This window comes from Dipodomys spectabilis, unplaced genomic scaffold (assembly GCF_019054845.1).
Source record: "Dipodomys spectabilis isolate Male_0828 unplaced genomic scaffold, ASM1905484v1 ptg000067l, whole genome shotgun sequence".
Taxonomy (NCBI): Eukaryota; Metazoa; Chordata; class Mammalia; order Rodentia; family Heteromyidae; genus Dipodomys; species Dipodomys spectabilis.
The window spans coordinates 889,927-906,150 of NW_024870744.1; the positions used below are offsets into that span (position 1 = coordinate 889,927).

The 16,224-nt window shown below is 49.6% G+C and overlaps 1 protein-coding gene across 2 annotated transcripts in view; it reads left to right on the plus strand.

Annotated features, from left to right (window-relative positions):
* Mvb12b (multivesicular body subunit 12B) overlaps positions 1-16,224 on the plus strand; it is a 161,610-nt gene that overhangs the window by 57,936 nt on the left and 87,450 nt on the right. For both annotated transcript variants that reach the window (XM_042681244.1, XM_042681245.1), the window contains exons 5-6: positions 2,207-2,336; positions 5,854-5,976. In XM_042681244.1, the coding sequence (XP_042537178.1) occupies positions 2,207-2,336; positions 5,854-5,976 (253 nt within the window). The remainder of the gene's footprint in view (positions 1-2,206; positions 2,337-5,853; positions 5,977-16,224) is intronic.

Consider the following 16,224-nt stretch of genomic DNA (forward strand, 5'->3'; position numbering starts at 1 on the left):
TTCAGCTCAAGGCTAGCACTCTACCACTTGAGCCAAGCACCACTTCTGGCTTTTTTCTTTTTGCTTATGTAGTGCTGAGGAATTGAACCCAGGCCTCATGCATGCAAGGCAAGCGCTCTATCACTGAGCCGCCTTCCCAGCCCTGAGGACCCCTTCCTTTCTAATCAAGGGCCATTTCCCAGAGACTTCACCCAGGGAATAGGGAGCCTTAGGTCTGCCCCTCCTCTCCTGTCCCAGAGAGTACATAAGGCTCTGAGTTCATAAAGTCAGCCAAAAAGATGAGAATCCTGTAATTGATTTCAACTAGAGTTTGCGGCAATCCACAGAGCACTTAAGCCTAGGAAGACTGTTTTGTTTTAGTAAAGGGCTGTGCGCTTTCCTTGTGTTTTTAGCATGACTGAACACGGTTCTATTGCCTGTGGATAATACACTTACTTAAAAAGCAGGCCTGCCAGGGCCTGTACAGTGTAATGAGCGGTTCCAGCCCTAACCCCAGGGGGCGGCAGACAGAGGGTGGGCTGGGGCCAGAGGCTGCATGGCTAAAGCACGCGAGCTTCCTGCACTTGGCTCTGTTTGAGGCAGGCCTTGTCTTCTGCACACTATCTCAGGTGCCTTTGGTGCTGGTCTGACTGCTCAGCCATTGGTTTTCGAAGGTGCCGGGTTGCTCTCGGGGTCTCCTCACCAGGATCCCATTCTGCCTTGTCAGGGACAAGGTTTAGGGTCTGGATTCAGGACATCATTACAGCCTATAGGGCTGATACAGCTGATACAGCCTTCAGCTTCTACACCAGGGAAAGAAGCTACAGAGTTTCTAAGCTCCAACATAGCTTCATTTTATAGATAAAAAACCAAGGCCTACAGCATTCAATCAACTCTCCTAAGGTCAGGGCACCAGAATAAGTCAGAGTTGGGATTTCAGCCCAGATCCAACTGACTCATGGATTGTTTGAAGCCATGTTCAAAACCACAAATGAACCACAAGATACACTTTATCACTGGTCACCGCAGCACTTGCTAGAGCCCCAGTTCTCTGAGCTGAGACTTGACAATGAAAAAGAGCCCAGCTATTCATCCTCCTCTGCGCGAACCTGCTCTCAGCAGGCCAAATAATAGGTGGAGAAGTTTTATACTTAGAGGAATTCAAGCTAACCCGGACACACACCATCATGAGCTGTGTGTCTACCTGTACAGCCTGGATGTGGCCTAATCCAGCCTTTACCTACCTGAAACGGGACAGAATGCCCTGATCTCTCCAGCCTGTGTGTGCCCTGAAGAGAAATCGAGCAGGAGAGGTTGGGACAGAAGAAAAGGATTGAGAGATCCATCAGCCTGGTGTGGCCTTGAGCTATACAAATCAGCAGTCAGTAATGGTCTGAAATAATGGAGAAGGGCTGGGAAGGTGGCTCAGTGGTAGACGCTTGCCTTGCATGCATGAAGCCCTGGGTTCAATTCCTCAGCACCACATAAGTAAAAGGAAAAAAAGCCGGAAGTGATGCTGTGGTTCAAGTGGTAGAGCACTAGCCTTGAGCTGAAGATCTGAGGGACAGCGCCCAGGCCCAGAGTTCAGGCCCCACGACCTGACCCAAAAAAATAAAAGCTCGATAACTGAAATAATGGAGAAAAGTTGACTATAAGGAAGTTTCCTGATTTCATTAGGAATGCGCATGGTGGTGTGGAAACAAATGCCTGCTGAGAGGGAGGTGGTCAGGACCTGGTGCTAGGGAGTCATTCACTGGCAAGAGTTGATGCCCGGTGAAGGGAGCGTGGGCGTCGATTCTCTTGCTCCCCACCACCACCATGCACACACTGTGGGAGATTTACATAATAAAGAAAAGAAGTGCACTTGGTGAAATGTGCTAACACATTTACTCCGGGGCTGGGGAAGCCTAGTGCTTTGTATATAGAAGAATTATGGCTAATCAGGTCATCCACTAACCCAGCTCAGGGGCCTGTGGACTCCTGGGACCCACTTCTGGGCTGGCTGGCTGAGACTGGGTCCTGAGCATGGAGCAGGGTAACCGATGTCCTATACTGTCACGGCCTGTCCACTGCAGCCCAGGAAAGGCAGGGGTAGAGCCTAGCCCTCCATCTGGTGACAGCGATCTGTTGCTTCTGCTGCCTGGAAAGGGACATGCCAGGACACATGGTTTTCAGAGCAGAGGTGGGGCATCTCCGTGACTCATCCCTTCCCTGTTCTTTCCTTCAGAGGAGGTGGCTTTTAGAAAGAAGAGGCTGTGCATTAAATTTATCCCCCGGGATTCCACAGAAGCGGCCATTTGTGACATCCGAATCATGGGCCGGACCAAGCAAGCACCTCCTCAGTACACATTTATCGGGTGAGTCAACAGTGTGGTTCCATCTGTTGTGTCCTCCGGAGAACGTTCGGGTCACTTAGAGGATGAGGCTCACCAGGTTCTCAACTGCCCCATCAGCCTCACCACGCTGGGCCCTGACCCCCCTCACAGCTGTGGAGCATCCATTTTGTATACTGAGTACACACGGAACGTGGGAGGGAAAGGGTGAAGCAAAGGCCCTGCTCTCCCACAGCTGCTGCTCTCAAAGGAAGAGGTGTACAGTGAACGAGAAGATAAATGACAGGGCTCGCACGGTGAGGAAAATGTGCCCTAGTGGTGACTTGCGGCTACTCCAATTAGGAGTCAGGAAGGTGACTTTGAGCAAAGGTGACCTTCGTGTCAGGAGAAGCCAGCCGTGAAGGCGAGCAGGCAGAGCAGGAGTTAGTGTGGAAGCAGGGTGGGGAGCAGCATGCTCTAGGAACAAAGAGTCCCACACGCCTAGGGTGGGCAGGAAGGGACCGGGTATTGGACTGAGGACCTCCTGGGACGTGGCTGCTGTCTGTTTTATTCCCAACACAATGCAAAGCCATTGGAAGTTTCCAAGTCAGGAAGAATCACAAATATCACGTGACTTGGTGCTCACTCATGGGAAGTCTGTGGTTAAGGGCTGTCTTCTGATAGGCAGACAGCCCCTGGGGCCTAGCCGGTGACATGCAGTTCAGTGGCAGCCTCAGTGCAGGGCCTGGGCCTGGCCCTGAAGCCGCTTCATAGTTCCAGGTACAAAGCAATCCCAGCATTCCCTCTGGTCATAAGTGACAGGAAGCCCCACCCAGACTGGCCTAAGCAGAGGGAAAAGTTTGAACAAATGAGTTCAGGAGCCAGTGCGCTCCAGGCAGCCGGAAGTAGTTCAGAGGACTCCAAGACCCTCCTTGCCGAGTCCCCTGGGAGGACTCCACCTCACACCTGCTCCCCCTGGTAGGCATGGTGGCTCTGTCAACTTAGCATCTATCCCCTGGGAGGCAGAGAGTAAGTCTATAGCCAAGTTCTAAATCCCGTCTCGTTGGTCAAATAGGGTCAAGTGCTGAGAGCTGATCAGTGTTCTCTGGAAAGTGTCATTCTCTGATGGAGCAGGCTGAGCTGGAGGCAGAGTCAGCTCTATTCGAACTGAAGGACAGATAAGAAGACATATGAAGAGAGATAAACATGAAGGGAGATCAAAGTCAGAAAGGCCAGAGCTGAGATGAGCGGAAGCCGGGTGTCCAAAAGCAGATGCTCGCTGTGCTGTCAGCTGACATCGGGTCTCCCAGATGATTCAGCCCAGGGGATGGTTTTCAGCCCATAGCCATGGCTTCCTTCCCTAGCACAGCTCTCAGCTCTGTAAGCACCGTACAGCTCACCATAGGTTCCCAGCAGTACATTCTCGTAACTCGGCTTCCCAGGTCAGCTGCTGGGCCTGAGTTTGCCATTGTTTGGCTCTTGTCCTCTTTAAACTCAGGGCCATCTTTTACTTCCCAAGCCAGTGCTTTTCCTCTTGGCACTGGTGCTGTGTGGGCTGCAGACAGGGCCTAACTGTACGAATGAAGTGTGTCACAGAAATGCAATTAACTTCATCTTGGTGCACTGTTTTTTTTTTTTTTTTTTAAACTCCTCAGCTCTGGATCCAACTGCTCTGAACCAACTTAAGATGCACTTGGGCTGGACATGTGTGTAGCTCAAGATGGAGCATGTGCTCGGCATGGGCAGGATCTGGTGTTTTCCCTCCTCTTCCCCCCTCCCCCGGCCCCGCACATCTGTGATCATTACCTTCCTCCACACTTTGGAGCCAGGCATTGGTGGCTCACACCTGCAATCCTAGCTACTCAGGAGATTGAGATCTGAGGATCGCAGTTCAAAGCCAGCTCAGGCAGGAAAGTCCATGAGATTCCTATCTTCAGTTAACTATCAGAAAACTGGAAGTGGAGCTGTAGCTTAAAGTGGAAGAGCACTAGCCTTGAGCACAAAGATGCTCAGAGACATTGCCCAGGCCCTGACTTTAAGCCTAACAACTGACTAAAACAAAACAAACAAAACTAAACAAAACAAAACAAAAAAACCACTGCTTTGGTCAGGTGCTGGTGACTCATGCCTGTAATCCTAGCTACTCGGGAAGCTGAGATCTGAGGATCCTGGTTCAAAGCCAGCCCATGCAGAAGAAAGTCTGTGGGACCCTTGTCTCCAATTAACCACTGAAAAGCTGAAAGTAGAACTATGGCTCAAGTGGTAGAGAGAGCACTAGCCCTGGGCAAAAAAAGCTAAAAGACCACACTCTGGTCCTGACTCAAGCCCAATTCCAATGCACACACACACACAGACACACACAGACACACACAGACACACACACAGACACACACAGACACACACACACACACACACACACACACACACACACACCTGTTTTGTGCAACATGCTATAGACTAATTATTTGCAAACAGGTTACAGGAGGGGAAAAACATTCAGAATAACCACACTTTCCTAGAGACAGTGTTTTACATACAAATAGCAGAAACCAGCCATTCAGTAATGAACTTGAAAGTCTAAATGCAGTTACTATGTGCATTTTAATTACAAACTATACCATTGTAAAATGGTGCAATTTTAACCAAATTAAACAATTCCAAAGAATAGATTTTACCTGTATTTGTCTTGATAAGCAAAGCTAGACTCTTTTTTCCCTTATATGATTTTGAAAAGGTAGTTTTATTTTACCATATTCATTCTTTTTTAAAAAGTCAGTGATAATTCATTAGCTTTTAGTGGTTAGTTGGAGATGAGTCTCATGGACTATTCTGTCCCAGCTAGCTTTGAACCGTGATTGTTAGATCTTTAGCCTCCTGAGTAGGTAAGATCACAGGCGTGAGCCATCAGGGCCTGGCAAAGTCACTTATTCTTAAAAACGAGTCCACTGCACACATTACCGCATAAGGACATGAGGTTGCCCTGAGGGAGGCAAACCTCCCGTTGGAAGGGACTGCTGGAAGCCTGAGCCAGGACAGAGTCCTGTGCCAGTGTGTAGGGAGGACTTCCTCAAATAGGACGGTGTTAAGGTTTAGAACAATTGCTAGAGAGCTCTGAGAAGCTTATTAAGAGTAGCCAAAAATAATAGTTCGCAGAGTTTTTTGAAGAGATGCTACTCTTCTGCTTCTGATCCCAAAGATGCCGTTTGGAGTGGGGGGGGGGGGCAGGGAGAGGAGGGAGTAGAGAAGTTGAATGTGGCCAAAGTCATTCTGGTTCAGTTCCTAAGAGCATGCCAGTGTCATTAGGACAGCCATGCCGGGCAGGGCCAGGCTCAGGGTGGGTGGAGAAGTCAGTCCTGCAGTTGGCACAGTCACCTCCCCCCTCTGCCCCTTCCCCCCCCACACACACACACTCTAGACCCTAGTTGGGATGCCTTGAGCACCAATGGGAGGAGACATGTCCCATCTTCCGTGGGCCAGAATGGAATCTCTGGGCTTTGAAGCTGTGGGTCATGAAGGAGCTGGTTTGCCACAGCCTGTGAAACAGCCTCCTTTTCTCCTGAAGGGAACTGAACAGCATGGGGATCTGGTACCGAATGGGCAGAGTGCCAAGAAACCACGACTCGTCCCAGCCCACCACGCCTTCACAGTCATCGGCCGCCTCCACCCCAGCCCCCAACCTGCCCAGGTAAGCCTCACGGAGGCATCGCGTGTGGTCTGGGGGTCTCACAGCACGTTAGAGTACATCCACTTAGTAGCACCGTAGAACTGAAAACGTACAGAAGTTTCAGCTTGTGCCTTTAGAGATGATTAAAACTCCCGGTTCAAAATCTGTGTGCTTTGTGGATGTAAAGCCCGCTCTATATCCTCTTTTATGCACATGTTACAGCAGCAGAATCTGAAAGCTAAAATTGCTATTCAAAAAGCTCGCTGAGGGCTGGGAAGATGGCTCAGTGGTGGAGCGCTTGCCTTGCATGCCTGAGGCCCTGGGTTCGATTCCTCAGCACCACATAAGCAAAAAGAAAAAAGCCAGAAGTGGCGCTGTGGCTCAAGTGGTAGAGCACTAGCCTTGAGCTGAAGAGCTGAGGGACAGCGCCCAGGCCCAGAGTTCAAGCCCCACGACCGGACCCAAAAAAAAAAAAAAAAAGCTCGCTGATATGCAGACACATGCGCAGTAGCCACACGGTCAGAGCCTCCCGGCCTCCAAAAAGTGCGCTTTCCTCTCGGCCTTGGCCATTTGAAACACCCAGAGGGACTGGTCAGTAATGGTATTCATGTTATTACTGCATCTTTTCCACTGTGATACAAACCAAGAAAAGGGAATGCGGGGGGGGGGGGGGGGGGAATGAGAAGTTTTAAGGAGATGGTGTTCTTTTTAGCAAGTGATCTCACAGAGAGACCAAGGTGACCAAACTGGTAACTCTGGTACTGATGGGGTTGGGCCAGAGGGAGGGTGTAATGGTCTCGATCCTCATTGCAGCCTGTGAAATAAAACAGTGCATTGCACAGAGGGCCTATGCCCTCTGTGTGCGGTTCCTCCATGCCTTCACTGGCAGAGCACTGCTGTCTGAGCCACAGAACCAAGGCTTCCCTGCTTCAGGACCCCTGCCTTGAAAGACAACTGGGTCTTTGTCCTGAAGTTTTGCATGCTGGGGTGTTGTTCAAACATAACTAGCAGCTGGGCACCGGAGGCTCACGCCTGTAATCCTAGCTACTCAGGAGGCTGAGATCTGAGGATCACGGTTCAAAGCCAGCCCGGGCAAGGAAAGTCCGTGAGACTCTTATCTCCAATAAACCATTAGAAAACCGGAAGTGGCACTGTGGCTCAAGCAGTAGAGGGCTCGCCTTGAGCTGAAGACCTGAGGGATAGCGCCCAAGCCCAGAGTTCAAGCCCCACGACCGACCAAAAAATAAAAACAAAAACAAAAACAAAAAAAACGTAACTAGCTCTGCCAGGTCCCTGTTAACCCAGCTACTCAGAAAGCCGAGATTTGAGTATCTTGGTTTGAAGTCAGCCTACAGAGGAAAGTCTGGGAGAATCTTACCTCTAATTGACCACTAAAAAGCTGGAAGAGGAAGTGTGGCTCAAGTGGTAGAGCACTAGCCTTGAGCAAAAAAACTAAGAGACAGTACCCAGGCCCTAAGTTCAAGTCCCAGCACTGGCATAAAACAACAACAACAAAAAAGTATCTAGCCCGAGTCACCTGACCCTTTGGAGGTAGTTTTCAGTTTCTCTGGTTACAGCGCAAGGGAGGAGCCAGAGAGTTCCCTGAGCTGCGAGGTGAGCAGTCTGCGGGCTCAGGAACACGAGGCTGGCACAGTGCTCCTGTGGCACTTGTTACTTCCTCTCCCGCTGACCAACAGCCCTGACACAGCTCTGTCCTGTGCTCAGGATCATCCTGGGCCTGTTGTTTGTGCCAGCATCAGCTTAAGCTTGGGCTCACCCCAGAAGCTGAGAGCTTGCAGGTATCTGGCCACCGTGTAGTGTGGTTGTAGCAGCCTCTGTCGAGGTACATAGAGAGGGTGTCTCTAGTGCAGGTATTCAGTGCCTGCTGGGTGAAGGAGCCCCTGGCCTCCCAGAGAAGCAGGGAGAGAGCTCTCCTAGAAGCTTGCTGCTCAAAGGGAAGAGCAGGGTCACCTGCCTCTGAAATGGGTGGCCCCAAAACACCCGGCCACTGGGAGCTGGGCAGAACTGATGTGTAGCACAGCTGAACAAAGTGTTTATAAGGCTTATATATTTTATAACCTCTGTTGTACAGTTTATGGTTTACAATGGCTGCAAGGAAATTGGATCAGTTTTGTTTTACTTGCCAGATAAAACAAATGTCAAAATAGTCAATATAAAATGTATTCTAATTTGCCTGAGTTAAGTCAGCCAGTGTGCAGTGAGATCATTGAATGCATGTTAATTCTCCCAGGTGAGAAAAAAAAATCATCTGTCCCATGCCCTCCTGTGTGCACACCTGTGCAAGCTCCTAACTCACCAGGCTCTTGTTTGTTTGTTTGTTTTTGTTTTGCTTTTGTCTTTTGTATGTGATTTTTGGTATTGTTTTCTTATCTAATCTATTTGATTTTTTAAATGAAATGCTACTTACTTACTTGGGTAAAAGAAATAGTCAGTTATTTTATTCCTCAAGGCGTCTGGTTTCTCTAAATTCCCCAGAAGAGGCAGACACCCCTCTGTCTGGATGTGGGCCGCCTGCCTGCAGCACCAACACCCAGCTCTTCTGTGAGCTGTGAAGGCCTTCCTGTTAAGCTCTTGCATTCTCTCCTGTCTTCTGTCTGAGCTTCGAGCTCCAAACCTGAAGCCAAATTAGCAGCCTCTTCTTCCCCGCCTGATCCTGTGCATTTGCCCTGAGTGCTGCGTACCAGGTGTGTCTTACATCCTCTGTCTTTAGAGGGCAGGTCCAGTGTCTCCTCTCCCAGGGAGCCTTCTCTGGGCTCCTGGGCTGAGCCCTCCTCCTGGAATCCTGTGCCAGGCTCCCGACGTCCCCACTGGGAACCTTGTGGGTGGGGCCTGCTCTCCCCTCATTCTTGCCACACCCTCCTGGCCCAGGCCCAGACCCAGATTCAGTTTCACATAGGTTTCACAAGCAAGGAGGACCTCTTGCTGTCACTCCAGACGACTCCCAAGTCCCTGAGCAAATAATGGAACAATAATAGAGCAGATTCTATCTCTGGTGAACAAATCCTGTGAGCAGAACCTTTCTCCTTTTTTTTTTTGTAACTATATACTTTTTACATAGGTGGCATTATTGTCTGTAAGAGCAAGTGTGTGATTTGCTGTGTTTTCTCGTGGAGAATTAAACTGCAGGCATTCAGAACACTTTTCAAGTGTGGTCTTTGTGTGGACACGGGATGAAGTTGCTATCACCAAGGCTGCCAGCAGAGTGGTGATGCAGCGCCCTCTACTGACCAACCAGGAGGTGGCAGGCACCGGGTCAGGAGCCATCTGGCGGGCCTTTGACAGATCTTGGTTCTAGAAAGGAGAGGGAAAGAAGGAATTGGTAGCATGCATGCTGCCTTCATTAAGCCTGGAATTTGTCTTGAAACATACTAAAAACATAGGTGATCTGCCTGTTTTTATCTTTATTCAGGTTTCAGACTTGCCGGCTATCTCCCCTAACTTCGTAGCAGACAAAAGGGTATTCAGTGGACCTTTTCCCAGGTGACAGTGCTGCCTTTGCTTTCTAGAGGCCTGTGTACCCCTCAAAGATAGGAGCTTACTGCCTGGCCTTACCACTAGGGCAGAAGATACTTTCAGTGAAGCCAGAAATGGAGTCCTTCTTTCCTGCCCGCACGTGTTGAGGCATGGTGACACCATTGGCTATGTCCTTGAACTCAGGTCAAAGGCTGGGTGAGATGCCTCAGCAGAGCCTCTCTTCCTCACACATCTGTCTTGAGCTTCTAGGTGAAGAAGCACAAGTCCAGGACCTAGAGCCTCTGCCTTCCTTCTGGACAGTGAGCATCCATACTACTAGCTTCATGCACACAGGCCAGCAGGGAGGAGCTGGCCTTGTGCTCTCCTCCACTCTCCCAACCCTCTTCTGGGCTGGTGAGCACGGTGCATCCTCAAAGATGGAGGGGGTTCCTTGGGCCTCTGCAGGAGTACTCAGAAAGGAAGAGGCTTCTTGACTTCAGTCTGGGCAGCCCCCACCCCACTCACACACAGGGTCTCACAGTTGGTTCTGCCAGGATGGGCGAGGGGCAGTTGCTGCCAGGACAAAGATTTGGGGAAGCTCCAGGAGACTGGGACCCACAGCTGGTAGAGCCCCTGCATATGGATACATGAATGAGAGGAGGCCAAGGCAGGCTGCTGCCTGCCTACACCCCCCCCCCCCACACACACACCTCCTCCACTTCCCCCACCCCTGCTTGCTGAGCAGGAGAATCAGCAGCTTGATAAAGACATCAGAGGCATGCTTATCAAACTTGAAGATGACACGGCGTCATTAGGGAGCGCTGATGTGCTGAATGACAGAATCGATACTCCACATCTCCTCTCGTGCACCCTGCGGGAACCAGAGATGGAAGTCCCGAGACTCCAATAGTCCACAGCACAGGTGACAAGTCCAGGAGATCCAGCCTGGCGGAGGGAGGGAGGGCGTGTGTGTGTGTGTGTGTGTGTGTGTGTGTGAAGTGACAGGCCAGTCTGGAGCTTGGGTTGTGTGAAGTGCAGCCTGCAGTGCACATCCAGGAACATGGCCCTGTCACACTCACTCTGCTGTCAGGTGTGGAAGGGTCATGCCCACGGCCACACAGTGTCCCATAGAAGTTCCCTGACTTCAGAGCTCCCTCTTGACCTGAGTGCAGGCAGGCAGTTCATGTCTGATGTTTACGTTTCCCCCCAGTTGTTTAAGGAGAAAGCATGTGCGTTTCAGCTGGGGGAGGTTAGGAGAGGCTGCAAGCCAGATCGGGCACACTGAGATTACAAGGAGGTAGACTTGGGCTCCATGTTTTACCACCCTACCCCCCAAAAAATCAGATGAACTACACAGAGTTTTCTTAGGTAGTTCTTTGGCACTGACTGAGCAAGTTCTCAGTCGCAAGTTCTCAGTCGCAAGTTCTGCTGTGGTTTGGGTATGAAGTGGCTCCCCCAAAAGGCTCGTGTATTGAAGGTTTGGTCCCCAGTGCACTGTTCAGAGGATTGGGGCTGGGCTGGTTGGCTCAAGAGAGTTCTGACTAATCAAGGGATTGATCCATTGATGGATTCATAACTGGATGGCCTATTGGGAGGTGATGGAAAAAAAGATGGGGTCTGGTTAGTTTTCTCGGAGAGTAACCCCATCCCCTCCGTCTCTTCCTATGTTTTCTGGCCATCATGAGGTGAGTGGCTTGTTCTGCCGCCTGCCTCCTACCTGATGTTCTGTCACAATTTACACACACACACACACACACACACACACACACAGAAGCAATGGAAAAGCCAGGTAGATCAGCCTCCCACCTGAAGCCATAGAGCACAAGGTTCAGGCTCAGGCCTGGCTGGCAGCATTCCTTCCTGCAGCCTGCCAGGGCTGTTCCCGGGTGCCCGTAGCCCAACGCGTCTTGGGGTGTTCCACTGATCTCCCGATGAATTGTCAGCTTCCAGCAAGTTGTCAGTCACCAGCTCTGAAGTATGTTTCTTAGTGACAGACATAATTGTACTTAACTTTTTACGTGGATGTTATCAATCTGTGACAGATACTCTGGGAAATGGGGCATTTTGACTGCAGAAGATCTGTCACAGGCACTTAGTTTTCCTCTCAGGGACACCAGGATTCAGTCACAACTTTTGCATGTCGATGTCAGCCTCTGAGAACATAGATCCTGGCTGACCTCGGAAATCGTTTCCTCACTGCGGTCCCAGGGCTGTCATCTGAAAGGTTAACGGCCCTTCCTACAGGAGAGGGGAAATCACATTATGATCTGGAATTCAGGCTAGCCCCTGCAAGCCCATCTCCATCACATCCCTTGTCAAAACTCACCATGAGCCGAGGCAGAAAAGGGTTGCAAGGCTCTATCTTGCAAATAACAAGCAAAAGGGTGGGATGGAGGCATGACTTAAGCAGTAGAGCACCAGCCTAGCAAGCTTGAGGCTGGTGAGTTCAAACTTGAACACCTGGGGGAGTGGAAGTGGGGGACAGGGGTATATGCAGGCCAGGTTCTGTCCCCACACTATATCCCTGCCTAACCCGGAGGCTGACTTTGTGACCTGACGTACTGGCATCATTGGCAGGTGTCTCCCGGCCACCATGCCAGCCTCGAATCCTCAGTGCCACCTGCCACTTTCAGTTACAAGATGACATGTCAGCTGACCTGTGGTAGGAATGGATGGAGAGACCCACACCCTGAGTGTGGCACTGGCCTTGGCGTTCCTCATCCTTGATGGCTGAGCACCAGGCCCTCGGGCCCTGCTCCCTGCAGAGGAGGAGGGCTTTGGAGCTTGCTGTTTGTAGGAGGGGCTCAGGACACCTCTGCAGGTCACTTCCGGTTCCCTTTCCTCCATGCAAAAGCTGTGTGCATGCTGTTTTATGTAAAGGCTGATGCACATTTTCACCACTTTCTTTGATGTGTCTGCTTTGTAGGGGAAGACAAATGCAGGGCTTTTAACCCAGCACGGTTAATGCACCCCATGAGTGGTGCCTTCTACCATATGCTGTGTAGGGAGGGTCCTTCACCCCACCCCAGAGAGCAAGGCCTGAGCTCCCCAGGCTGGGGTAGGGGTGAGGCTGCTTGCACTCAGTGACCATCGGCCATTGCTGTCTAACCCAGAAAGCCTGGCCCACCAGGTCCCGGCATTTCCCAGTCCCCCTGTGCTGCCCTCAGACCCAGCCTTACCAATGGGGCAGGCTACGTTCCATGACCAGGATTCTATTCCTCCTTTAACTTCTCAGAAAAGGCTGTGGGCAGAAGCAGTAAGATAGCAATAACTGTATCACCTGCTCATCCAAACAAGCGTGTTCACCCTGCTTGTCTCCTATGCTACAGGAAGTGTTCTGGGAGAAACGTGACCCCCAAGATATGAGGACCTTGAAATTCAGGTGTCTGACACCCGGGGAGTATGGACTGGATAAAGTGAGCTGGTGTAGATGCAGGGTGCCTGGGAATTTCTCTTTCCTGTGTTCTTCAGTCTGTCCATCCTTCCATCCATCCAGCGGTCAACTAGATAGCAGAGACCTGTGTTGAGTAGAGGGGTATCAGGCAGTGTTAAAAACATTACACTCATTACACTAATCCAGCCCTTTTTTTTTGTTTTTATTTTTAGCAATATTGGGGCTTGCATTTGAACCGTGTCCTTTGTGATTTTAGTTTATTTTTTCATATAGGGTCTCTCTTTTGTCAAGGGATAGCTTTGGACATGATCTTCCTACCATCACCACCACCCCTGTAGCTAGAATTCCAGCATGATCTACCACACCCAGCTCAAGTTCTCCCTGGGCTGGCTTGGGATCCCAATCCTCCCATCTCTGCCTTCTGTTCAGCTGTGATGACAGATGTCTGCCCCATTTTGAGTGGAGAAAACTGAGAAGACGCTGAGATGGAATTCTTTGCCGGGGGGTCCCACAGAGAGAGTCAGAGCTAGGGTCTGAACCTAGCAGGCCGGCCTCCTGCAGCCTGCAGGCATCCATGGGCCCGGCTGCCCCTAGGAGCTGCCCCTAGTTGGGGGACAGCCTCCTAGGTGCCCGGCCATCTTCATAGGAAGCATCTTCACACTCCTGACCAGCAGCCTGGGGTCTGAATTTGCCACACGGGCCTTGTTCCGGGAGGTCCCCAGGGCCAGACACAGCTTAAGTATTTGGAATCACATTCTGACACATGTGAATACTGATAGGGCTGTGCTTCAAGCTGAAGATACTGCCCAGAAGTGGCAATCATACAGAGGGTCCCCATACCAGTGAGTGGTTTCAAGGCCACCCTCGGTGAATGGTTCCAAAGCAATGTGATTTATTGTGGGGGTTGTGAAGTGAAGGCATTTGAGTTACCCCCAAAATGCTGGGGAGCCGAGCCACAGCTATCTCCTAAGTGCTCCACAACTTAGCGTTGGTGTCAGGGTAATTTTGAAGGAGAAATTTCATTAGGATGCCGTTTGGTATTGTTCGATATGAATGATGAGTTTAGGCTGAGCAATACACTTTTTGATATTAATTTTTAATATGGCTTCTTGGGAAGTCAGGGCTTCTATTTAATGAAGAATTGACTATAAGTCAATACAGCTTCTACCTTGGAGCCAGCCTTGGCTTTCCATGTCTCACAGTGAGTTTGACAAGGTACTTGCCGCTTGTAAATGTGCTCGTTCTCTCTGTGATTTTTGTGGCTTTGTGAGTGTTTTATTTTCTTTGGGTGGTTGTGCTGGTTAGGTGTGCTTTTGGTAGTGGTGGTGGGGGGTGATGTTGTCTGGGAAGCAGGGTTGTAAATGTGAATTCATTCTCTCCCGGGTCTGCCTGCCAGTGTGTACCCGCTCTGGGCAGTCGGCTTCGGCAGCAGGGTTTTGGAGAAAGACCTTTTTTCAGGATTATGAAAATAGTTCTCTGTGTGTCAGAACAGATTTATCAGTTCACTTGAGGGCCGGTTTTGTGAACCCGACCATTTAGTGGAGGATATTTTACCTTTTATCAGAGTGGGAGCTGACAGTCTATTTGCAGGTAGCTCTATAGAATATTTCACCTGGGTCTCTCAGTGTAAATCTAACCACCAAATAAAGTAAAAATGAACATTACACCAGCGCTGCTCCCTGAGAGTTTACTGCGCCCCCTCCCCCACCACTGTGCTGTTCTATTTCAAGGCAAGGTTTCAATTATTAATTTGGATATTTAATAAAATTCTATGCTGGCAGTAACTTTCCAAAGGCCTTTTGAGTTTATTTAGGTTGGGTTTTTGCCCACGGGCTGGGTAGAATTCAACTTGAATACCCTTCTTGAGCAGCAGATGTTGTGTTTCCAGTTGAATAATAATATTAATAATTATTATTACTTGAATAAATACAGTGATCATCATTATCATGATTATTTTGGCTACTGTTTTCTGAGCATCTCGTGGGCATGCATTGTATAAATAGTTAAATACATATACAGTTTTGATCTTTACAGCAGTGCTGAGAGGCAAATTATTTTTTTTAACCTCTTTAGGTTTTTTAAAATTATCTTTAAGTAGTTGCACAGAAGGATTTCAATTCACCATGTCAGTTTATAGGTAGAATGTGTCTTGATCAATGTCACGCCCTTCCATTGTTCTCCCCTTCTCTCCCAACCCCACTCGAGTTACCAGGCTCCATGTTCATATGGGTACATCGAGTATTACAACTCTATTCAGTGTACTTATGTAAATTTTTTTACCTCATGTTATGAAATGAGACTGATCTTGGAAAGTTTCTTATTTAGCGAAGGGCAGAAAACTAGGTTGGAAAGAACCAGGAATGAAGCCCAGGGCCCAGTATGTCCTGCAGGGGGCCTCATTTGAGGCTCCCTTGTTTCTCAGACCCTTGCCTCAAGTTTCCTGCATAAGGTGTCTATGACAGGGCGCAAGACCCAATACAGCTGTCTAGCTTACAGCCTCTGGCCCATCTCCTCCTTAGCCAGGCCTTTAGTCTGCTTAATTGTTTCTTCAGCTTGTAAGGAGGGAGGCAGACTGGATAGTAGAGGGACATGGCCTGGGGTTCTTTGTCAAGGGCAGGCTGCTCACAGCCCAAGCCCAACTTACACACGCAGCCGCTGTGAATCTGACTTTGGCAGCATCCCCCTGTCCCTCCCCTTCCCCCCGCCCCGTTCCCCCCATTCCCCCCCTTCCCCGCCTTCCTGAAATTTGGAAAGGTGGATGTTTTAGTCAGCTGGAAGAAGATGAAAAACTAGCCATGCCCATATGTTCCTGGTTTTTAGAAGGAGGGTCGGTGAGGTTTAGAGACTCTGAGGTATTTCAGTTGGTAAGATTAGACTAGATCGTGTGGAATGGAGGTGTGATGTCAGACCCTCGTTTCTTTTATGAGGGAGGGAAGGAAGGAAGGAAAGAGGGAGGGAGGGAGGTGCCTCGGTATTACTGGGTCCAAGTGGAATGGAGCTTAAATGTGGTGAATAAATACCACAATTTGGACTGTTGCTGCAGCTATGAAAGTTAGGTTCCTTTGTTGTTGTTGTTGTTTTCTTTTTTGAAAATAATCAGTGACTTGAAAAAATAGCAGATGGGTACAAAGGATTGTAACTTAAGCCCAGAAAAATGCTGAACTTTAAAGGAGTATGGAGACTTTGGCCTTTTTCTAAGGCAGCATTTTCTTTGCCCTATTTAAATCTTCCTCAACAGAGATCTGACATCCCTTCTGCAGTAGACATTTGAATAGTATAAAATTAAGACATTTCCTCTTAGATTAGGAACAGTGAATGACATGGTAGTTGCTTTTCTTGGTCCTGAGGTATTTCCAGAAGCCTGGTATCAGAGCTGCCCTCCAGCCTTTCCCCAAGCTGGG